We start from the raw sequence: 24738 nt of genomic DNA, 5'->3' as shown, positions 1-24738 counted from the left end.
TCTGTGCGGAGTGCTACTGATATGAAAGATTTCAGCAAGACCGTGTAGTCCATTTATTTAACTCTTCTGACTGGTTCACAAAACAGCAATTACTTGTAAACAAGATCAAATAACAATTACCAACTGCCCCAATTTTCAGACTAATCGACCGGCACAACCACTGTTCCAATGTCAGGAATTTACAAATCAAGGTTTACCCATCTCCATGGTTCTCCTCTGGTGTTTTTTTTCTGTCTATGCTCCAGTGGCAACCCTCTCGCGCAGTCCCTGTGTGGAGCTATGTACTTGTCAATTCATTGGGGTTGATTTTGACATTTGGGTGGCAGACCGGCAGAGTCACCCATACCCGCAGCGAAGAGATCCCCCCTCCCCCCACAATGTTGACACCCAGGCCTCATCTGAATTGGACTGGCGATCTGCGTAAGCCAAACGGGCGTCCCGAGGCAGCTCGTTGGCTTTGGCCCACAGCAATGTCGGCTGGCTGGGATGTTGCTGACAGCTGAAGGTAGGTCCTGGGATGGGGATAGGCGAGGCCGAGTGGGGTGGCGGAGGTGGAGGTGCAGGCCAGCAGTCACCCTGCTCCTCCGGGCCCCACAAAAATAATTTTGAATTTACCTTCTCAGAACTTCGTTGGCGGTATCACCCATGGAACTGATTGGAGAATTCACGGTGCATGCTCTGACCAATTCAATCCTAAAATCTAAAATGGCCATCGGGGTCCTATTAATGTCATAGGATCCCGATTTGCATATTAAAAGGGGTCCACCAGCTGCAACAGGCAGGCCCTTGGGCCCCTAGCAGTGGGCCCCTGTCAAAGTTGGAGCAGGCCGATCATAGGGGTTGACAGGGTGGAAATGCTAAGGCCCCATTTTTAGGCCCATATTGACCCATTAACAGTGATTTTACCAAGTGAATACTGGTCCCATTGAGTTTTCAGGGAGAAGCCTTTCAGATCACTTACTGGTAAAGGTCCATTAATTACTGTTTTTAAGATTTTGTTAAAGAATTATTGTCAATGGATCAGGGAATTATAAAAGTGCAGGGATATGGAGTCGATGATGTGCTAACATCTCAACATATTGAAGAACTGTACTAAAAACCTATACTGAAGGGAACTGCTGTTTGGAATTCATAATATTCTTGTTCAATGATGTTGCAAAGCTGGTGTAGCTTTACATTGCAAGGCAGTGAATTCTTTAACAAAGTGATTAGGCTACACCATTACACGCCCTGTTCCCAGCCAATGCCACATGCCATTCTACAACAACAACAACTTGCATTTATATAGCGCCTTTAATGTAGCAAAACGACCCAAGGCGCTTTACAGGAGCATAATCAAACAAAATTTGACACTGAGCCACATGAGGAGATATTAGGACAGGTGACCAAAAGCTTGGTCGAAGAGGTAGGTTTTAAGGAGTGTCTTAAAGGAGGAAAAAGAGGTAGAGAGGCAGAGAGGTTTAGGGAGGAAACTCCAGAACTTAGGGCCTAGGCAGCTGAAGGCACGGCCGCCAATGAAGGGGCGAAAGAAATTGGGGAAGCACAAGAGGCCAGAATTGGAGGAACGCAGAGTTCTCGGAGAGTTGTGGGGCTGGAAGAGGTTACAGAGATGGGGAGGGTAGAGGCCGTGGAGATGATTTGAACACAAGGTTGAGAACTTTGTTTGAGGTATTGCTGGACCGGGAGTCAATGTAGGTCAGCGAGCACAGGGATGATGGGTGAACGGGACTTGGTACGATTTAGGATACGGGCAGCAGAGTTTTAGATGAACTGAAGCTTATGGAGGGTGGAAAATGGGAGGCCGGCCAGGGGAGCATTGGAATAGTCGAGTCTGGAGGTAACAAAAGTATGGTTCAGGGTTACAGCAGCAGATGAGTTGAGGCAGGGGTGGAGACGGGTGATGTTACGGAGGTAGAAGTAGGTGGTCTTGGTGATGGAGTAGATATGGGGTCGGAAGCTCAGCTCAGGGTCAGATAGGACGCTGAGGTTGCGAACAGTCTGGTTCATCCTCAGGCAGTGGCCAGGGAGGGGGATGGGATCGGCCTCCAGTGAATGGAGTTTGTGGTGGGGGCCGAAGACAATGGCTTCGGCCTTCCCAATATTTCCAATATTTAATTGGAGGAAATTTCTGGTCATCTAATACCATGAGAAAGAGCAGGTAGGTCACCTGCTCTGAGACTTCTCACAGAAGAGCTTTTCAGCTGTTTACCAGGAAGTGTGCAAGAACAGCAGCCACAGGCTAACTTAACCTCTGGTTTTTGTCCTTCCCTGTTTATTGGGGAAGTGCCTCACTTCCTCCAGATGGTCTGATGTGAGATCAGGAACTCCTCCTGAGGAGGAACAACCCACTTCCTTACCACTCTGCGGTGTGGTGTGTAGGACACCAAGTTGTTGGCTGCAGCACTGGCCATCTACCAACCCTGATCTAAACACTGTTAATTCATATTTTCCTCTCTGGGATAACTTTAATGGAGAAGTAGATATAAACTTGCGAGCAACCTTTGAGTTAGTGTTAGTAGACATATCTTTCACTATTAACTAATGTCCACAAATTTCTACTCACACTTTAAAGTAATAGAGGAAATGAAGCACCCATCGCGCCTGTGCTCGCTGACCTACGTCTGCCTCTCTACCTCTCTCTTCTCCTTTAAGATGTTCCTTAAAACTTACCTCTTTGACCTTCTGGTTACCTATCCTAATGTCACCTTATGTGGCTCGGTGTCAAATTTTGTGAAGCACCTTGGGACGTTTTACTATGTTATGGCATGGATTGAAAATTGGTTAACAGACAGGAAACAGAGAGTAGGAATAAATGGGTCGTTTTCGGGGTGACAGGCGGTGACTAGTGGGGTACCACAGGGATCAGTGCTTGGGCCCCAGCTATTCACAATATATATCAATGATTTGGATGAGGGAACCAAATGTAATATTTCCAAATTTGCTAACGACACAAAACTAGGTGGGATTGTGAGTTGTGAGGAGGATGCAAAGAGGCTTCAAGGCGATTTAGACAAGTTGAGTGAGTGGGCAAATACATGGCAGATGCAGTATGATGTGGATAAATGTGAAGTTATCCACTTCGGAAGGAAAAACAGAAAGGCAGAGTATTATTTAAATGGTGATAGTTTGGGAAATGTTGATGTACTTAGGGACCTGGGTGTCCTTGTACACCAGTCATTGAAAGCAAACATGCAGGTGCAGCAAGCAGTTAGGAAGGCAAATGGTATGTTGGCCTTCATTGCAAGAGGATTTGAATACAGGAGCAAGGATGTCTTACTGTAGTTATACAGGGCCTTGGTGAGATCACACCTGGAGTATTGTGTGCAGTTTTGATCTCCTTACCTAAGAAAGGATATACTTGCCATAGAGGGAGTGCAGCGAAGGTTCACCAGACTGATTCCTGGGATGGCAGCACTGTGGTATGAGGAGAGATTGGGTCGACTTGGCCTGTATTCACTCGAGTTTAGAAGAATGAGAGGGACTCTCAATGAAACATATAAAATTCTGACAGGGCTAGACAGACTGGATGCAGGGAGGATGTTTACCCTGGCTGGGGGAGTCCAGAACGAGGGGTCACAGTCTCAGGATACGGGGTAGGACATTTAGGACTGAGATGAGGAGAAATTTCTTCACTCAGAGGGTGCTGAACCTGTGGAATTCTCTACCACAGAAGGCTGTGGAGGCCAAGTCAGTGAATATATTTAAGAAGGAGCTAGATAGATTTCTAGACACAAAAGGCATCAAGGGGTATGGGGAGAGAGCGGGAATATGGTATTGAGATAGAGGATCAGCCATGATCATATTGAATGGCGGAGCAGGCTCGAAGGGCCGAATGGCCTACTCCAGCTACTATTTTCTATGTTTTCTATGTTAAAGACGCTAAATAAATGCAAGTTGTTGTTATAAGGTCCAATTTTCATTTAAAAACATAGAATTCCTCAGCTTGTGCTAATAAAGGAAGTTTAACTATTTACTCACAGCAGACCTCTGAATAAGTAATGCTGAGGACAGGTAAGATGTTTCCACTGACAGAACACCGTGACAGATTTGGGCGGATGTGTGGGATATAGCGACATCCCACATCTTACCCTGTCAGTCTGGCCCCTACCTGATTCCTGAAGTTGTCCAAAAAACAATCCAATTCCTGGTGTCAGCTGATTCATTGAAATGAATGAAGTTAAAGCCAACAAGTCAACATTGTTGATACAGAGAAGGGGACCACGATGAAGAAATAAACATTACATTTTTTAATTTAAAAAAGTTAACACGTATTACATCATTAAATAGTGTCTGACTTGTCAGCTATAACTTCATTCATTTCAATGTTTCAGCTGCCTCTGGGAGCTCTGTCAGGGATCCTTTCTGATAAGCTGGGGGTTTAGGTCGACAGGAGACTGGGGAGTGGATCTTAAGTGTCAGTTTGGCTTATGGTAATGATCTTACCATTGGGTCAGAGGTCGTGGACCCAAGTCCCATTCCAGGACTTGAGCATATAATGTAGGCTAACATTTCAGGGCAGTGCTGTGTGATGACATGGAATGCGACCAATGAAGTAGCCTCTTGCTTGATTTAAGAGGTTGACAAAGACTAGGTGGCCTAGGCTTTCCACCTCCCCACCTCGATTAGGGTGAATCTCCAGCGGGGCAAGACTTCTGCCTGTGCTTGAGATGCCCCATTGACCTCGGCCATATTTCCGGACCCGGGATCATTTGCATATGGGAAGAGGGCTTCCTGACCTTTGCCGGGGAGTTGTATCAGCTTAGGAGTGGAAATTTGCTGTGATAGGTTGGGGGCCATCTGCAGTAGGAGAAAGAGATGGCCAATGAGCTGCCTGTTTTACAAAATATTTGTTACTGCAATCTAGATCTTTCTTGTGCAAAAGCTAGGCAATAAAAAGGTGCTTGTTAGGGACTGCCGAGTCCTGTTGAGGTTAATCATATGAAACTCTAGTAGAATTCCAGAGAGGATAGAAATGAAAATTGAGTTCCGAGCTCACATTTAGACCTATAAGCCAGTTATACGGAGAATGGATAGATTTTGAAGTATCAGCATAGTTAGTACTTATTCTTAAAAATAATTGAACTGTAACTAGTAATTTTAGGAATTCTTTTAAGAGCAAATAGATGGAAAATTACTGGGGGCAGAGAAGAAACGTGTTCAAATTGGTGATATATCTTTGGTGGGTAAAGTCCTGCACCAGGAGTGCAAATTCATAAAATTACTCCTGTAGTGCTGTCCACGATCTTGTCCACATAAAAACAAACTGTCAAATCATTCAATGATTTTGTACATTTGTAAGAACTGCATTGAGTTAAAAACTGCTTGAGTATACACAATAAAAACATACAACATTTATAGATATGTCTATAAATAATCTTTCCCAAATTCACTTTCACTGGGAGGCAAAAATAGTCCCAGATTTCTAAAATCTCGACATGACAATGATTATTCTAATTAATGAGTCAGTTGTCTTCCTTTGTTGTCAGGTTCTTGAATCAGAGCCTCGATGCCCATTGGAACTGGGTCCCTCTCTTCTTCAGCAGGCTGCGGATGGAGAGAGGTGAGTGGCATTGATTTGGCGATCAGCATTTTGCTCAGGGGAATTCACCAAGAGCTTGGACGACCTTTCAGCAAAGCAACAGCCCTCACCTCCTTCCATCTGCAGCATGCTGAATAAACTCTTATATTCTGGAAGCAAGCTGGATTACTTTTTTCTTGGGATGTGGGTCACACTATTTGTTGCCCACCCCTAGTTGCCCCGAGGGCTTTAAAAGTCAACCATGTAATGCAGAATCCTGTCCACGAGATTTTTAAAATTCATTTCCACAACTTAGCAGAGTGCGATTTGAACTCATGACCTCTGGGTTGCTAGCCCAGTATCAGACCCATTAGGCTACCCCATCTGGAATCTACGAACCTTTTTAACTTTTGCCTCCTTCAGCTTTTCCAGTGCTAGTTTGATCTTGTCAGCTTTTGCCCGCTCCTCTTGTTCCTCCTGCAAAAAAAAAAGTTTATGATTTATGGAAGGGATCGGTAGATTCAATATCAATTTTGGCCATCAAGAAAATACTGAAACCTTTTCTTCTTTCTGAGGGTATGCAATTGTTTTATTTTATCATTTTTTCCTTCTCCGTGGCGACAAGGCAGTCAGAGAATCTGCTCCCAAGCCTCTTTAGATAGAAACCACATGTGACAGTAACTGTATTGTATTCCTTGTCTCCCTTTGCTTGTAATATCGTCCCCAAAGGAGGAGAAGAGCAAATCAGAGAAAGCAGTTGCCGTGCGGCTGTTACATGCTTTGTAGTGGACGTTAAAGACCCCAAAGCACTGCTCGAAGAAAAGCAGGGACTTTTCCCAGTGTACTGCTCAACATCTCTCCCTCAAAAGCCATCACTACATTAAAAAAAACAGCTTAACTGGCCATTTATTTCATTGCTGTGTGTGGGATCGTGCTGTGTACAAAATGGTTGCCATGTTTAACTACATAATAACAGTCACAGCACTTGAAAGCAATTCATTGTGTGTGAGTGAAGTGCTTTGAGACGTTTCTGAGCGATGTAATCGGGGATTATATGAATACAAGTTTCTTTCTTTTTAGAAACCAACTGAATTATAGCATTGGTTAGAGTTTTGGAAGCAAGTTGCCTGGCTGCTCACGTGGCTGCAGTAGGTGAATGATGTGTACAAATGTAACTGAAATCAAGGTCTTAGAGAGTGGAGAGATGAAACTCTCTGCTCGTGGCACTGCACATTGTGCACTGTGCTGTCCTAGAAAAATGGAACTCCATCACCTAGAGATATTTCACATAAAGTGGTAGGACGTGAGCTCATTCCTACAATTCCCCGCGTGATGAATTCCTGATAATGCAATTGGGAGGAAGCATGTGCCTGAATGTCAGGTGTATTCTTAAAGGGAGGGAGAAATGATCAAAGGGACAGTTATCCTAGACCACTCTTGGACACCTTAGTAGTTGGCTGACCAGCAGCATTGGCAGAAGCCTGGGATTTGGCCATCTGCTTGTGACCTCTTGACCTGAGTATAGTACACACAGTTAGCTAACACCAGAAGATAGGAAAAGTCAAGGAATATTACATAGCTTACCAATTTTTTTTTCAAATGAAATGTAGTATTAAATCTCTACTGCTGTGTCCGAATAAATACTCATATAAGTGGGGTAATAATTAACTGCTTTTTTATTTCCAGACCCTCTAGAATCTTCCATCAAAGTAATAAAAGTGTAATTGCTACAATGTGCTTACTCCCATCAGAGGACCATCTTGTGTTAAGTTAACAATTAATACAATGATATTGCCGCCATCTGCCAGACTACTACTTGGAGAATACTAAAACTCCAGGTTTTTGGCTTATTCCGCTCCACAGCATCGTCAACATCTTACATCTCCAGCTAAACATTGGGAAGATTGAAGCCTTTGTCTTCATTCCCCGCCACAAACTCTTCCCTTGCCATTAACTCCATCTCCCTCCTAGGCCATTGTCTCTGGCAAAATCAGACTGTTCACAATTTCATTGTCCTATTTAATCTATTTATCTAAGCTTTATATCCTCTCCATCACAAAGACCATTTACTTCCACCTCTGTTACATCACTCTCCTCAACCCCTGTCTCAGCCATTCTGCCATTGAAACCCTTATTCATGCCTTTGTCACCTCCAGACTCAACTATTCCAATATTCTCCTGACCAGCCTCTCATCCTCCATCCTCTGTAAACTTCAGTTCATCCAAAATTTTGCTGCCCATATCCTAGCCTGCTCCAAGTCGTGGTCACCCATCACCCCTATTCTTGCTGACCTACATTGGCTCCCATTCCCCCATCACATCAAATTTAAAATTCTCATCCTTGTGTTTAAACACTTCATGGCCTCAATCCTCCATATCTCTGTAACCTCCTCCAGCCTATAACTCCCCCTGAATTTTCCATTCCTCTGACTCTGATCTTTTGTGTATCCTCCACACTCCCTTTGTCCTACCATTGGCAGTGGTGCCTTCAGCCATCTAGAACTCATGTTCTGGAATTCCCTCCCTAAGCCCCTCTGTTTCTCCTGCTTCTCCTTTAAAGTCCTCCTTAAAACTCACCTCTTTGACCAACCTTTTGGTCACCCGTCCACTATCCCCTTCTTTGTCTTGGTGTCCATTTTTGTCTGAGTACACCTCTGAGAAGCGCCTTGTGATGCTTGTTTATGTTAAAGGTACTACATGAATGAAACTTGATGTTGTCTTACCCTTCGAGAATCATACAAAACTACCAGAAAAATAATAAAAGTATATCCCATAGCTGCTATATTTATGTCACATCAATATGAGAATACACAATATGGGAATACACAATAAATGGAAGGATTCTGAGAGGTGTAGAGGAACAGAGGGACCTTGGAGTGCTACGGACCAAGAGCTGGAAAGTGGGATTAGGCTTGATAGCTCTTTTTTCAGCTGGCACAGATGCAATGGGCTGAATGGCCTCCTTCTGTGCTTTAAATGTCAATGATTCTATTTCTATGATGAGATGGATCCTCCATTTTTATACATATTTTTTCATTATCTTAAATTTTCTTTGTATAAATAGAATAACCATCACACAGATCCTCATGTGATCTGATGTTAAAGAAACTCATGAAGCCGACCATATAGAACATACTTGCAAATTCAGCAACTCTGGGTTATGTGGTCAGGTCCATAGGCAGAATTGTTAGTTTCTAATGCTTGTGATTCATGCGGGAACTTTACATGTGTAGAAAGCTATGTTTAAATTGTCCATTTGAATTGCAAGGATTAAAAAACTTCTGTGACTTGAAGGAGTTGTGAGTGAATCATGACTGTTAGCAATGCTGCACTTGACTCGTTTAAACATTAGAAACTGCAAAGTACATATCACACTCCTTCATACCGGATGGTTGCTTGAGTGGGTACACCAGCACATATTCTGGCCGTGCTTTTCCATCTAGCCATTGTGGACTGACCTCACAATTTTAGTAAATTCAGTGCAATGCTTACTGGAAAGCAAAGGCCACCCACAGCATGAAGACTAATAGCTCTTGTTGCTAGTTTCCAAAAGATGCATCTGCTCGCTGGGATGGTGTGCAGCCTCCCTACAATAACACGGTATCAATGGGATGCATCCCAATCTGGAGGAGAGATGTTTAGCCGTTACCTGCAACCAGAAAGCAGTTGGAGGCCGGGTTCTTGGAGGCTCACTTGGCACAAACCCTCTCCTCCCCTCAAACACTCACATCCCAGAAGCAGCAACACTGGTCATGGACCATTTACAGGCAAGGGCAGTGACCACAACCAAGAGCACCATAAGGAAGCAGGACTCCCTCATTCCTTGATGCAACTGAACCCCAGAGATCACAAAAAAAAGTTACTTCAAACCTTAAAACCTCATTCCCCGCGCCCCCCACTCCATTCCTTCATTCCACCATTGGTGGCAGAATCTTCAGCTGCCTTGATGCTAGTCTCTGAAACTCCCTCCCTAGACACTTTAAAATCTCCACTTCTTTCACTACCATAAAAACCATAAGGATAAAATATAACAATTGCGTAACTTCAACTAAGTATCCGGTTCCTAACTCTTGCACCGTGACTCCGCCTGCTCCTTTATTCCTTTTATCTATTGCTTTTCTTCTCCCACCTACGTAAAGTGCCTTGGGACAGTTTTACGTCAAACGAAACATATAAATGCAAAGTGCTATTATAGTAAAAGCACAATCATGACAATAAGCCTTAAAATATTAATGTACATCTCCCACAAGTATGGCATACTTAAATGTACAACGGCTTCCTAAAATATACATGTGAATGAAAACCCTGGAAAAATACAATATAAAAAAACACTGCACTGTGTGGTATTCTCTATTTGTATCACTGGATGTAAGCTGCCAGCATGTGGCTCTATTTGTACTTTTTTTATTATTCATTCATGGGACGTGGGTGTCGCTGGCGAGGCCGGCATTTATTGCCCATCCCTAATTGCCCTTGAGAAGGTGCACTTCCACTACTGATATATTGATATGGTTTGACTTCATTTATTTGTGCTGTTTGGAGTGAAGTCCTATACTTAAAAAGGAACATCACTTATCAGTGTGTAGAAAAAAAATCACACTCAGCATTTTTCAGCAGGGGCACCACCTTCATGAAAAGTTGTTTACAGAAGTTTAACATGTTCACAAGCATCAAAATAAAATGCAAATCACACCAAAAAAATCACTATAAATTAAAACATTGTGTTGCGACCACAAGTCTCTTAAAACCTAAAAAAATAAAAACAGGGGAAACAGGTTAAAAACCAACCCTGCAAGGTCTAACTTTCACATGTTACTGTGAGAAAAATAATACATGCTTCTCCTTCCTTCATAAACAAAAAATTGTTTGCCAAATGCTTTTCATGAAGTCAGTGCCCTTTCTTATGCCTAATGTTAGTTTTACCCAACTGTTCTAGTGAAAATGTTAAAATACTAGCAGCAAAATCAAACCTCAGTGAAGCTTCACTTTGGAGAGCAGCCCATAAAATTACTAGAACCGTCATAGAGTAAAAGTTACAACGAATTATCACTAATTTTAATAGTGTTATTAATTTCAGCCTAATGTTGATTTTGTCAATCTCCATGGTTTGTTTTGTCTAATTTTTTCCCCTCCTCTACTAAAAATGCTGCCTCTTACAGGTGCCATCAATCCCCCAGTACCCCATTCAAGCCTTCGCATGTGAGCTCAGGCAGTGCGGGGGTTATTTTAACGTAACTCGCCAGGCGGAAAACCCACAGGATCGGGTGAAACGCTACTTTTACACTGCAGCCAATATTACTCTCCATTGACCTCAATGGAGTGTAAAATCAGGCAGGATGTAAAACCAGCATTGCATCCGATCCCGTCAGTTTCCCAATGGGCAGGTTAGGTTAAAATTGCCTCCTGAGCATCAGCAGGCCATTCAACTGTGGAAGATGCCCAATGTTCTTAGCTGACATCCATACATTTAGAAGGGAATTGCTAGACATCATTCAGAAACCTTGGGAGATTTTTTTCTTTCTTCCCAACTCTAAACATGGGGGGTGGAATTGTGACTTCAATGGAAATAAAAATCGAGAGAGATATATGACAGGCGGCTGATCCGATAGCTCCTTTCATGTTATCGTGCAAAGTCAAAATTACGCCCATTTAAACCAATGTTATCTCTACCCTCTACATGATTTACACCTGGAGAGGGTTCCTTTAACTAATAGGCTATCAGGGCAGCTTGAATCTTTTTATTTAAAACTATGAGTTGATGACTCAAAGAAGTTACTATATTTAATTATGAGGAACTTAAATTGACAGCAGTAAAGCTATGAGGACTAATGTTACAGTTTTGCGCTCCCAAAGCAGAGCACCATCTCCTCCTTCGCCCAGAGATACTGGCCCTGGAAACCCATGTGCCCGCTCTGCTGTTGTAATGGTGGAGCAGAACTCCTGATATGTTGCATAGTTATGTGCCTGACTCTATGAGAATTTCCGGGGTCAAGCTATTTACATATAGTGGGTGAGTGCCCACTCCAATATCGATGCAGCTGGGGCACATGCTGGGAGAGTGTGTGGAGACTGTGGTGTTGAATCATAGGATCATAGAAAGGTTACTGCATGGAAGGAGGCCATTCGGCAATCAAGTCCATGCCGGATCCATGCAAGAGCAATCCAGCTAGTCCCACTCCCCTGCCCTATGCCCGTAGCCCTGCAAATTTTTTCCTTTCAAGTGCTTATCCAGTTCCCTTTTGAAGGCCATGATTGAATCTGCCTCAACTACCCCCTCGGGCAGTGCATTCCAGATCCCAATCACTCGCTGTGTTAAAAGGGTTTTTCCTCATGTCACCTTTGGTTCTTTTGCCAATCACCTTAAATCTATGTCCTCTGGTTCTTGACCCTTCCGCCAATGGGAACAGTTTCTCTCTATCTATTCTGTCTGGACACTTCATGATTTTGAATACCTCTATCAAATCTCCTCGCAACAGTCTCTGTTCCAAGGAGAACAACCCCAGATTCTCCAGTCTATCCACGTAACGAAAGCCCCTCATCCCTGGAATCATTCTTGTAAATCTCTTCTGCACCCTCTCTAAGGCCTTCGCATCTTTCCTAAAGTGCGGTGCCAGAACTGGACACAATACTCCAGTTGTGGCCGAACCAGTGTTTTATAAAGGTTTGTCATGATGTCCATACTTTTGTACTCGATGCCTCTATTTATAAAGCCCAGTATCCTGTATGCTTTTTTAACTGCTATCTCAACCATCTCTGCCATCTTCAACGATTTGTGCACATATATCCCCAGATCTCTCTGTTCCTGTACCCCTTTTAGAATTGTGCCCGTTAATTTACATTGGCTCTCCTCGTTCTTCCAACCTAAATGTATCACTTCGCATTTTTCTGCATTAAATTTTATCTGCCACATGTCTGCCCATGCCACTAGCCTGTCTATATCCTCTTGAAGTCTATCACTATCCTCCTCACTGTTTACTTCCCTTCCAAGTTTTGTGTCATCTGCAAATTTTGAAATTATGCCCCGTACATCTAAGTCCATGTCATTAATATATATCAAGAAAAGCAGTGGTCCCAGCACTGACCCCTGGGGAATACCATTGTGTATTGGCAAGCTGCTGAGGAGCAGTGCTGATAGGTCCTGCAGGAAACAGGACAAAGAAGGAAAGATGGGCCCTATTCCGCAAAGGTTGCTTTTCTCACGGTGGCCGGTTATTTTGTGACTGCTGTAAGGAAACTGCTCTTTAAGAATTTGGTGGGCCTTTGCTTCATGCAGGTGCACAGTATGTTGGGGGTACCAGAGGTGGGACTGGCAGGAATTCTGGTGGGTTATATCCCCCCACCCCAGTCCTGCCTCCCCCTGTGATGGCAATGGCAGAGGGGGCGGAGGCAGCAACTGATGGCCCCGCCACACCAGGAAACCGTGGAGTTATGGTAGTGGGTCCTTTCCCAGAGGCCTGCCTCTGCTCACCTGCTTTACGCTCCAGGTGCCCTGAAAACATCATGGATTTTTGGGGGCACTGAGTCTAATTGTAGCGTCCTTACCACCACCTCAGCTAAGATCAGCGAATGCAACACAGGCCAGTATTCGAACCTTGCAGGTCTGTATGGCTCACCATAAATCATACTTCATTTACCCACTTACATATTTCGACCTTTTTATCAAAATGAAAGAGCAAGAGTCGGTATAAGGTGAATACATATTGCCCTTGGGCAACTTGAACTATTTCCTTATTTCTTTGCCAGCTGGCTGGTATTTCATGATGGATCAATACAAAAAAATACATTTCCCTGTATCCCTGGCAAATCCACCAACTTACCTGGTGACTTTTTTTTAATACAAAATACGAAACACGATGTAGGTCAAAAATCAGCATATTTCATTAATTATAAGAAATACATAGATAGTTATTCAGAAATACAGGTGAAAGGGTTGTCTGCAAACCAAATGTACCTTTTCACTGTCACAGTAAAACTTTCTGCTTTGGATATGGGGATTGGGCGGGAAAGTGGAGTTGAGGTCGAAGATCAGCCATGATCTTACTGAATGGCAGAGCAGGCTCGAGGGGCCGTACGGCCTACTCCTGCTCCTATTTCTTATGTTAAGTTTTAAAAACAGCACCAGACATTGCTGTCGACCGAGAAATGTCACTGCCTGATTGGGCCTCCTTCTGTTTTAAAAGGTAGTAAAGGTCTTGCAAAGCTCTTTACCATGACAACACAATCTCTTTAAGCTTCTTTTCACAATCACTAACAGGAGATGTATTAACTGCCAGAATTGTAACTGTACAACTCTGTTTTAAATAATCAAGCACTAGCGTGACTATAATTTAAGGGCTTTTCTAAGGTATTAATACAGGAAGTTTGTTCTCAACAATGAATCCAAAAACAGAAATCAGTGCAGTTAGCAAAACTCTCCACATACAATTAGCTACAAAATAAGAAGTGCAACTCTACCCTTGTTCCTAATTTTATAATTCCCTCACCCCAGTTTCTTCTCCCTTTCTCTCCTCAACTTTTGGAGGCGCTGACTCGTGCTGGACTATAGTTCCACAGGCACAGGTAGCCCTCCAGTATTTTGTCCAAATGGCCATTCTTGCGAGCCTAGACAGTGAGTCTTAGCATCTTTGGTGCGTTTTCAATTACTTTGTTTTTGGAAAATAATTTCTTACCTCTGTCAATGGTTCTGGAGGTTCCAGGGGTGGTGGTGGTGGAAGAGACAGAGAAGCTGAAGTGGGCGCTGGAAACATGTCAGTCGGAGGTGGCGGCAAATCTAGGCTTGGCTGCTCTGTGTATCTTGTTGGTGGCGCTGGGGGCCCTGCTGAATGAAGCCCTGGAAAAGCTGGCATAGTGGTGGTATTCCGAAACCCTGGAGCCGGGGAGGCTTGCGATGTAACCGTCATTGCTTTTGCATTACAGGTTTGCTCTGTCTGATTGATGTCCTGCATTAAGTCTGCCATTAAGGCATCCAAGTCGGTGTCTTCCAATGCATTGAGAGATTCTAGCAGAACGAAAGAGCAAAAGGAGCAAAAGTAAAATTGAACAATGATACAAAACGCAAAGCAACTGTAAACTTAAAAAGTTGTTCTAAAAAAGCAAACCCTGGTGAGAGGATCGGAATGATGTATTGGATTACTGCCCTTCCACCTCTAGGACCTTGGTTTGAACCCGGGCCTGAATAATGAGCTGAGAGTCTCTAGTCTCTGTCTGCCAGCTGTAAGGGTTCTACGTGAAATGAGTCTTAATGCGCTCAGCATGATTCTGAATGAGCGACAACACAAAATTACATCAATTTATACTTTGGGCTGGAAATTCATTATGGCCTGTTTTCATGTGCAAAACTGATGTTCCAGCAACACACCCGAACCGGTAGGCTCAAGGCCTGGCAGAAATTGGGCCTCAGGCCTCTTCATAATAATTGTGTCGAGCTGCCGGTGTCTGTCACGCATCCAGAGGCAGCTTTCCGCTTTGATTAGCTCCAATTTGGGCCAGCTGCCTCGGTGTGATGAAGGGGCCTATATGTAAATTAGGGGTCTAACAGCAGTTTTAGGTCTCCTCACAAATATTGATTAAGAAGTTTGCAGGTGATACAAAAATTGGCCATGTGGTTGATAGTAAGGAGGATAGCTATAGACTGCAGGAAGATAACAATGGGCTGGTCAGGTGGGCAGAAAAGTGGCAAATGGAATTCAATCTGGAGAAGTGTGAGGTAATGCATTTGGGGAGGGCAAACAAGGCAAGGGAATACACAATAAATGGGAGGATACTGAGAGGTGTAGAGGAAGTGAGGGACCTTAGAGTGCATGTCCACAGATCCCTGAAGGTAGCAGGAAAGGTAGATAAGGTGGTTAGGAAGGCACATGGCATACTTTCCTTTATTAGCTTAGGCATAGAATATGAGCAGGGATGTTATGCTGGAACTGTATAAAACACTGGTTAGGCCACAGCTGGAGTACTGTATACAGTTCTGGTCACCACATTACAGGAAAGATGTGATTGCACTAGAGAGGGTACAGAGGAGATTTACGAGGATGTTGCCAGGACTGGAGAATTTTAGTTATGAGGAAAGATTGGATAGGTTGGGGTTGTTTTCTTTGGAATAGAGGAGGCTGAGGGGAGATTTAATTGAGGTGTATAAAATTATGAGGGGCCTAGATAGAGTGGATAGGAAGGATCTATTTCCCTTAGCAGAGAGGTCAATAACCAGGAGGCATAGATTTAAAGTGATTGGTAGAAGGATTATAGGGGAGCTGAGGATAAACTTTTTCACCCAGAGGGTGGTGGGGGTCTGGAACTCACTGCCTGAAAGGGTGGTAGAGGCAGAAACCCTCATTGCATTTAAAAGGTGCTTGGATGTGCACTTGAAGTGCCGTGACCTACAAGGCCACGGACCAAGAGCTGGAAAGTGGGATTAGGCTGGGTAGCTCTTTTCCGGCAGGCACAGACATGATGGGTGTAATGGTCTCCTTCTGAGCCGTAAATTTCTATGATTCTATGATTGGTCTGCGATGAATGGGGCGAGTGTTGGGCCTGCCCTGCTCAGTATTCTTCAGCCGCCGCCAACTAAAGGTATCTTAAAAACCCTTCCCGTGGAGCCAGGGGAAGCAGGAGTGCTCCTCCCGGTTCCACAGCACTCCTGCCAGCTGCTGCCAGATGCGCTTATGACAGACACTGCTGGCACTAATACTGATTTAAATCACCCAGTAAATTGAACAGTGTACATACATTGCAATCAAAAATAACAGCTACTGTGCAGAGATATTATCGGAAAACTCAGACAAAGGATATAAATAATTCAGGGCGTACTTTTGTAGCTAATATAACCCCACAATAAATGCTTACAACAGGAAATGTGTGTCAGAATTCAATTTCCTAGCACATTGCACAATCTTGGACACTCCATTACTGAGATCTGAAAATAACCGAGTTGATGTTTTAGTGAAAGAAATAGAGTATTTAATAGCAAGCAGACATCCCTGGTGCTGGCTTGTGATCCATTGCTGTGTTTATAATTTCCACAAATATAATAATGATGACTAGTTGATGTTGCCCACAGAGAAAAATAGAAATAAAAATAAAAGTTATGTCTTTCTTCCTGTAACTATCTTTCTGCTTCATTCCCACCCATGAACTCTTTGTGTGGCTTTCTGTTTGTCTTTCACACTTTCTCTCCCTGTACGCCTCTCACAGATTTCCTCCTCATTTCACTCTTGCTCTTTCTGTAAGTCAATTGCTCCTCTCTCTTCTGTATGCTTCCCTCTGTGTCTCTATGTATATCACTTTGATAAGATACCACATAATAGACTTGTTAGCAAAATTATAGCTCATGGGATTAAAGGGACAGTGGCAGTGTGGATACAAAATTGGCCAGGGGACAGAAAGCAGAGAGTAGTGGTGAACGGTTGTTTTTCAGACTGGAGGGAAGTATTAGGACCATTGCTCTTTTTGATATATATTAATGACCTGGACTTCTGTATACAGGGTATAATTTCAAAGTTTGCAGATGACAAAAAACTCACAAATGTAATAAACAATGCGGAGGGTAGTAACAGACTTCAGGAGGTGAGAAGTGATACATTTTGGTGGGAAGAATGAAGAGAGGCAATATAAACTAAATGGTGCAATTTTAAAGGGGGTGCAGGAACACACACACCTGGGGGTATATATACACCAATCTTTGAAGGTAGCAGGACAAGTTGAGAAGGCCGTTAAAAAAGCATATGGGATCTTTGGCTTTATAAATAGGCATAGAGTACAAAAGCAAGGAAGTTATGCTAAACCTTTATAAAATGCTGGTTAAGCCTCAGCTGGAGTATTGTGTTCAATCCTGGCCACCACACTTTAGGAAGGATGTCAGTACTAGATCCCTTGCTTTTTGTGGTATATATTAATGATTTGGACTTGAAAGTAGGGGGCATGATCAAAAAGTTTGCAGATGATATAAAAATTGGCCGTGTGGTTGACAGTGAGGAGGAAAGCTGTAGACTGCATGAAGATATCAATGGGCTGGTCAGGTGGGCAGAAAAGTGGCAAATGGAATTCAATCCAGAGAAGTGTGAGGTAATGCATTTGGGGAGGGCAAACAAGGCAAGGGAATACACAATAAATGGGAGAATACTGAGCGGTGTAGAGGAAGTGAGGGACCTTGGAGTGCATGTCCACAGATCCATGAAGGTAGCAGAATAGGTAGATAAGGTGATTAAGAAGGCATAAGGAATGCTTTCCTTTATTAGCCGAGGCATAGAATATAAGAGCAGGGAGGTTATGCTAGAACTGTATAAAACACCAGTTAGGCCACAGCTTGAGTACTGTGAACAGTTCTGATCACCACATTACAGGAAAGATGTGATTGCACTAGAGAGGGTACAGAGGAGATTTACGAGGATGTTGCCAGGGCTGGAGAATTTTAGCTAAGAGAAAAGATTGCAAAGGCTGGGATTATTTTCTTTGGAACAAAGGAGGCTGAGGGGAGGTTTAATTGAGGTGTATAAAATTATGAGGGGCCTAGTTAGAGTGGATAGGAAGGACCTATTTCCCTTAGCAGAGGGGTCAGTGACTGGGGGCATAGATTTAAAGTAGTTGGTAGAAGTATTAGAGAGGAGCTGAGGAGAAATCTTTTCACCCAGAGGGTGGTGGGGGTCTAGAACTCACTGCCTGGAAGGGTGGTTGAGGCAGAAACCCTCGACTCATTTAAAGAGTACTTGGATGTGCACTTGAAGTGCCATAAGCTACAGGGATACGGACCAAGTGCTGGAAAGTGGGATTAAGCTGGATAGCTCTTTTTCGGCCAGCACGGACACGATGGGCCGAATGGCCTCATCTGTGCCGTAACTTTCTATGATTCTATAAGGTCTTAGAGCGGGTGCAGAAGAGAATTACTGGAATGGTACTAAGGATGAGGGACTTCAGTTATGTGGGGAGACTAGAAAAGCTTAGATTGTTCTCCTTAGGGCAGAGAAGGTTAAGGGGAGATTTGATAGATGTGTTCAAAATCATGAACGGTTTTGATAAGAGCAAATAAGGAAAAACTGTTTCCAGTGGCAGAAGGGTCAGTAACCAGAGCACACAGATTGAAGTCGATTGGCAAAAGAACCAGAGGCGACATGAGGAAACATTTTTTTACGCAGTGAGTTGTAATGATCTGGAATGCACTGCCTGAAAGGGTGGTGGAAGCAGATTCGATGGTAAATTTTAGAAGGGAATTGGACAAATACTTGAAGGGAAAAAAATTACAGGGCTATAGGGAAAGAGCAGGGGAGTGGGTCTAATTGGATAGCCCTTTCAAAGACTCAACATGGGCACGATGGGTCGAATGGCCTTCTTCTATGCTGTACCTTACTATGATACTATGAAATGTTCTTTTTACTGCATTTGAATCTTTTGCACTTTTCAAGAGTTAGGGCAGGCAGTGAGTTGAGCAACAAAATGTACCTAATTGGAAGTGGGAGTCTTGGCTCAGTGGGAAGAGGCCATCAGGAGGTGCAGCAACATGCATAGGTATAAGAGAAATTGCTATGAGACATCCTGAAGTTGTGAACAGCGCTACATTAATGCAAGTTCTTTCCCTCTTTAGATTGTGGCTACAGCAATCTCAGTGATGGTGAAGAACACTTGTGGGCAAGTAATATCGCAAGAGAAGTGCTTTGAAAGCAAAGTACTCCCTCATACCATTAACCTGAAAATGTTTGTCGTCAAAAATATGTATGACCTATGAAGAGAAATGTTGGTTTATGCTAACAGCACACCCTGAAGGAGACCCACCACTTCTGTTGGGCAGAAGCACAGATTTCTGCTCAGCCGAAGGATGTTATTGCCCTTAAGAAGATACAGAGGGGAGCGACGAGATTGATTCTGGGTAATGGAAAAATCACTCACAGATGCTCTTACCATTTACATCCGTAAAGCCGATCGAGAGTTTGAGCTCCGTGTCCTGACTGTGTTTTGTAGATTCAGGGGGGGTGGTGTCCACCCCTAAACTCTGTAAGAAGATTTGAAGAGTGAAAAGTTTAACACTTTTAAATCCCTGGATAAAAGCAAATGACAAACAGGATGCAAAATTTTATAGATGTTGGCACATTCGGGATGTGCTTAAAATTTGGGCTAATTCAGGGAGATATTTTTTCGAAGTTTGAACAGCTTTTGGGGTGGGGGAGATGTTTCCTGTTTTCAGAAATCAGGGCGTTAACCATAACTTTTATTTTTCTTCTAAGGGCAACAAATAGGAATGCAAGTGACTTCAGTTTTCCACTGGGTGAATTTGTGCTGTAGGGTTTTGCTAACCTTACCAACAGAAAGCTGGCTAATCAGGACTTGCCTGCAATAATGCTCATCACGAGCCTCTCAAGTGACTTAACGGCCACTTACCCAGGGGTTGATTCTGGTTAGCTGCGGTAATCGGGCGGGCGGTGGACATTGTGATCGAGCAGTCCACCTGATTGTAGCAGCGAGAGACCCAAATCACCATGGTGTTTGGGCTTCGTTGGTGTGCAGCTGGCCAGCTGCCAGTGCTGAACGGGCGCTTCCTGGCAGCTCATCATTGGGGAGGGTGGGAAATCGTCTGGCTCCTACCACAAGCTGGCTGACAGTATAGACCTGGGGCGGGGGCGAGGGGGGTAGGGGAGGTGATCCCGGGTGGCCACGCAGAGACTGGCAGTGGGCTGGAGTATTTTTGTGGGGACAGGAGAAGCACTCCTGTTGGCCCCACAAAAATGAAAGAAAAGAAAATGTTTTTTGAGCAGCCTGCAGCAGTCCCTTCAAGGACCGGTGGTTAGGATGCTTTATGTCAGGGACCAATGGGCAGGGTGAGCGCGGCCTAATCCCTGCCCATTGGTCCATGAAAATCGTGTTGGGCCCTACAAAGGGCGTAGGACACCGATGTAAATATTTAATTCAGCTCCCGCCTGTTTCGGACAGGGTCACTGGATGCTTGTTTCGGGGCCTGCCTGAAGATCACATCGGGCAGGTCTCTCGCGAGTTCTCAGCAGGATGCGAGCCTCCCCGGTTTTCATGCTGCCCGCCGCCCCATTCTTGCAAGGAAATGGGGCGGACAGCAGACAAAAATCAGCCCCTTAGAGACGTCACAGCCCAGATGTTACTACAGCTCTGGAGCACATGAATCTGTAGGTAATTAAACACTGGATTTGTACAGACTAACTCATTGACATGACCATTTTTGGAATCTGAAAGACTGATCAAATGGCATTAGAACAAAAATAGTTGGTCTCGCATATGTTATCAACCTCTGAGTTTTGAAATCAGAAACGAAACACAAACTACATTTCAATTTGCAGATCATTTTCTTGCTTAGTTTTAATTGCAAATCATATTCATTTTAATTTCTTGGTTACTTCTGGCTATTGCTCCTAATGGTTTATTTAAAGATTCAACCCTTGAGATTCTTGATTTCCTGTGAGGGAGAATGAAGCTGACAGCTGAGCAGCACATTGGAGCTTTTCAACAGTTTATTGTTCATCTGTTTAAAATGCCACTGAGCCCTGCTGAACTTCACTCAGGGGCACTTTCAACAGATGTGCAATAAACTGTTGAAAAACCCTGATGCACTCAGCTGATTGAAGTGTAGAGGGAGCACAGTGCAGTGGACTGTTTAAAAGCCTGCTGCTAGTTGGTGGGGTGGGTGCTTAGTTATTGATGGAGCCTGCAACTCTTAGGCCCCTTCCACCAACAATGCCACAGAGCCAATTAATATCACAATTGCAGCAAGTTCCACATTGAACAGATACTCTTTAGCTGCTCAATCATTGAATTTACTTGAGCTGAGCAGCTGAGGTAATTCTTAGCTGGTCCTTTTAACTTCCCCAGTGGCAAACTGCTGCTTCTTTCTCGGAAAGCTCATTAACAGAAGCTTCAGCAGTTTTTAAAGAAACAAATAGTTAGCTAATCCAAACTCCCCTTTTTTTATATTGGGTCAGCAAACAGTGCATATTGTCTGATTCGACAGCACCTTCCAAACTCGAGGCCTACACCACCTAGAAGGACAAGGGCAGGAGGGGAATGGGAACACCATCACCTCCAAATTCCCCTCCAAGTCACGCAACATCCCGACTTGGAAATATATCGCTGTTCCTTCATCGTCGTTGGGTCAAAATCCTGGAACTCCCTACCCAATTTGTTAGCATGCGACAAAAATGGTGCAGTAGTTATTTAATATACAGATAATTATTTTTATAGTGGGAGCACCTTCACCACATGAACTGTGGCGGTTCAAGAAGAAGGCCCACCACCGCCTTCTCAAGAGCAACTGGGGATAGGCAATAAATGCTGGCCTTGCCAGCGATGCCCATATCCCGAGAATTAATTAAAAAAAGAATCTGTGTCGGTGGTGGGCGAGGCTCTTCACTGTCAATGGGCACTCAGTAAGTTGCCCCTGGGGACTGGTGCAGAGAAAAGCAAATAAAAACTATCGGGTTCAGTTTATCACCAGGTTTTCTGTCACTTTAACCCACATCTCTGCTATCATTGCCATTAAGCAACAGCAGAAAACATCAGGGGGGTAGAATTTCCTTGGAGTTCTCCTGATCTCTCGCCATAACTTTGAGATTGGTGGAAATCCTGCAAAAATGTTGTAAAACGCTGCTGATGCCATTCCTCCAGTGTTTCTGCCAATCTTCCGTCAAAGTTACGGTGAGAGATCGAGGCGAATGCCCGCGGAATTTCTAGGCACTTATATTGTTCCACCAGTTGCATCGATTCACCGCACTGAACCACTGGCTGGTAGACGTGAGCCGAGTACTTTCCAAGTGTCTATTCACTGCCGTTGTGCTCATGGAAGGAAATCAAATCTGCAGAGCTGCACATTTTAAGAATCTGTCCACCAGCAATTTTTCTTTTGTCTGTCAGTGAAATGATTGGGGAGGGACAGAAAGAGCTGGATCTGAGCCAGACGCACAGAAGGCTCAGCAATTGTCTGACTTGCCCAGTTTTTTTTCCTAAAGCGATATTCTGGAAAAACATGTGATGTTGGATATTAATGAGAGCGAGATATAGACCTGTTGAGTTTATCTGTTTTTGGACCAGTCTTAAAAAAATGGAAAATAATCCCACAAAGGAATGGCCGGCCTCCAAAGGTAATTCAACCCTACATCAAACCCAGAAAGTGGAATAACAAACAGCTGGCAGGATAGAAACCTGCAAAAACTTGTACTAACAGCTTGGAACAACTTTGGGAAAAGTTAGTGGGCTATAAATTCGCCAGTTTTTTAGCTGTTTCACGGCCTCCTAAGGTCCCAAAATGGCATCGGGAATGCGTGCAGATGCCTCTAACGTGACATGTGCCAGACGCCATCTTGGTAAAGGCGTTTGCACACCTGCAGATAACAAACGCCGGTACCGTGTAAAGTAAGGAGAACATGCATTAGATCAGTGTGCAATACTGATTTAAAGGGACAGATACGATTTTGAAACTCAATGCACCAGCTAACGCACTGTCATAACCACGCACAGCTGGACAGGTCGTAGATGGCCTGGAGGATCCCCCACCAGCGCTATTTAAAGGGACCATGCAGGATTTACAAGTTAGTTGCTGGATTATTGCTTCTGGCTGCTGATGCATTTGTACCTGTTTTTGGAGGTCTCCTACACTTGAATACTAGGACAAGGGGATATAGCCTAAAAATTAGAGCCAGGACTTGCAGGAGTGAAGTTAGGAAATGCTTCTACATGCAAAAGGGTGGTAAAAGTTTGGTACACTCTTCCACAAACGGCAGTTGATGCTAGCTCAATTGTTAATTTTAAATCTGAGATTGATAGATTTTTGTTAACCAAAAGTATTAAGGGATATGGGACTAAGGCGGGTATATGGAGTTAGGTCACAGGTCCAGCATGATCTCATTGAATGGTGGAACAGGCTTGAAGGGCTAAATGCCACTGCCACTTGCTGCCTCCTGTTATGCGCCACCTTCTCCTGCAAGAAAGCAGGATGTGTGTCGGTGAGAGTCCTGCAGGATGTTTGGGTGATGTGCCTGCCATAGTTGAATAGCTGCCAGTATGTGTGACTTGTGAGTTGTGATTCTGCGGCTTGCATAGAATCATAGAATCATAGAATGGTTACAGCATGGAAGGAGGCCATTCAGCCCATCGAGTCTGTGCTCTCTGCAAGAGCAATCCAGCTAGTTCCACTCCCCCGATGTGTGAGGGTGAGAGGAAGCATCTGATTGGAAGAGTTCAGTACTGATTGAAAGAGTTTGTTGGTAGGTGGGTGATGGGGGGGTGTGGTGAATGGAGAAATGGATGCAGCTAGTGGTGCAGTTGGTAGGAGATGCCACTTGACAGTTGCCCTCACTCACCTTGACCACTCGTGTTAAAGCACTGAACTTCTTCCTGCACTGCATCCACGTTCGTGGTGCTATGCGCCTAGCATTGACTTCGTCCCCTACTGCCTCCCACTGCCTCTTGAGCATGTGTCTGGAGGGCCTCTTGACCCTCTGAGGATATAGGATGCCCCTCCTGCTGTCCACCTCTTGCATCAAGACCTCCAGTGCATCAGCAGAGAACCTTGGTGCACACACTTGCAGGCCTGGTACAAACTCAGATCGGCAGATCGGTGAGGTCTGGTGTGCAGACTGGAAGATGTGGGATTGGTAGTGTGCAACCTTTATTCAATGTTTTAACATAACTCATCAGTTTGTAAAAATAGGGACACGACCTGTATCTGTGTTTTATGTGTGCGATGTCTGACCTCTGTTCAGACTCCGTGTGGACCCTTATCTTATATTTTGCAAGTAAGATGGAAAGTGAAGTAGTCCAATTCGAAACTAGGGTCCTAAATCTAAACAAGGGAAACTACGATGGTATGAGGAGTGAGTTGGCTGTGATAGATTGGGAAGCTTCATTAAAAGGCGTGACGGTGAACAGGCAATGGCTAACATTTAAGGAACGAATGAATGAATTGCAACAGTTATACATTCCTTTCTGGCGCAAAAACACAAAAGGCAAAGCCCAACCGTGGCTAACAAAAGAAATTAAGGATAGTATTAGATCCAAAGAGGAGTCATATAAAGTTGCCAAAAAAAGTAGCAAGCCTGAGGATTGGGAGCAGTTTAGAATTCAGCAAAAAAGGACCAAGAGATTGATTAAGAGGGGAAAAATAGAGTATGAGAGTAAACTTGCAAGGAACATAAAAGTGGACTGTAAAAGCTTCTACAAGTATGTAAAAAGAAAAAGATTACTGAAGACAAATGTAGGTCCCTTACAGTCAGAAATGGGAG

General features: G+C 43.9%; 1 protein-coding gene across 3 annotated transcripts in view; it reads right to left on the bottom strand.

Annotated features, from left to right (window-relative positions):
- Positions 1 to 24738, bottom strand: part of apbb1ip (amyloid beta (A4) precursor protein-binding, family B, member 1 interacting protein) — a 147551-nt gene that overhangs the window by 55576 nt on the left and 67237 nt on the right. For all 3 annotated transcript variants that reach the window (XM_068007139.1, XM_068007141.1, XM_068007140.1), the window contains exons 3-5: positions 19403 to 19493; positions 14188 to 14516; positions 5918 to 5995 (exon numbers count right to left, since the gene is read on the bottom strand). In XM_068007139.1, coding sequence (XP_067863240.1) covers positions 5918 to 5995; positions 14188 to 14516; positions 19403 to 19493 — 498 coding nt within the window. The remainder of the gene's footprint in view (positions 1 to 5917; positions 5996 to 14187; positions 14517 to 19402; positions 19494 to 24738) is intronic.

This window comes from Heptranchias perlo, chromosome 2 (assembly GCF_035084215.1).
Source record: "Heptranchias perlo isolate sHepPer1 chromosome 2, sHepPer1.hap1, whole genome shotgun sequence".
Taxonomy (NCBI): domain Eukaryota; kingdom Metazoa; phylum Chordata; class Chondrichthyes; order Hexanchiformes; family Hexanchidae; genus Heptranchias; species Heptranchias perlo.
This window is presented reverse-complemented; position numbering and strand designations above follow the sequence as displayed.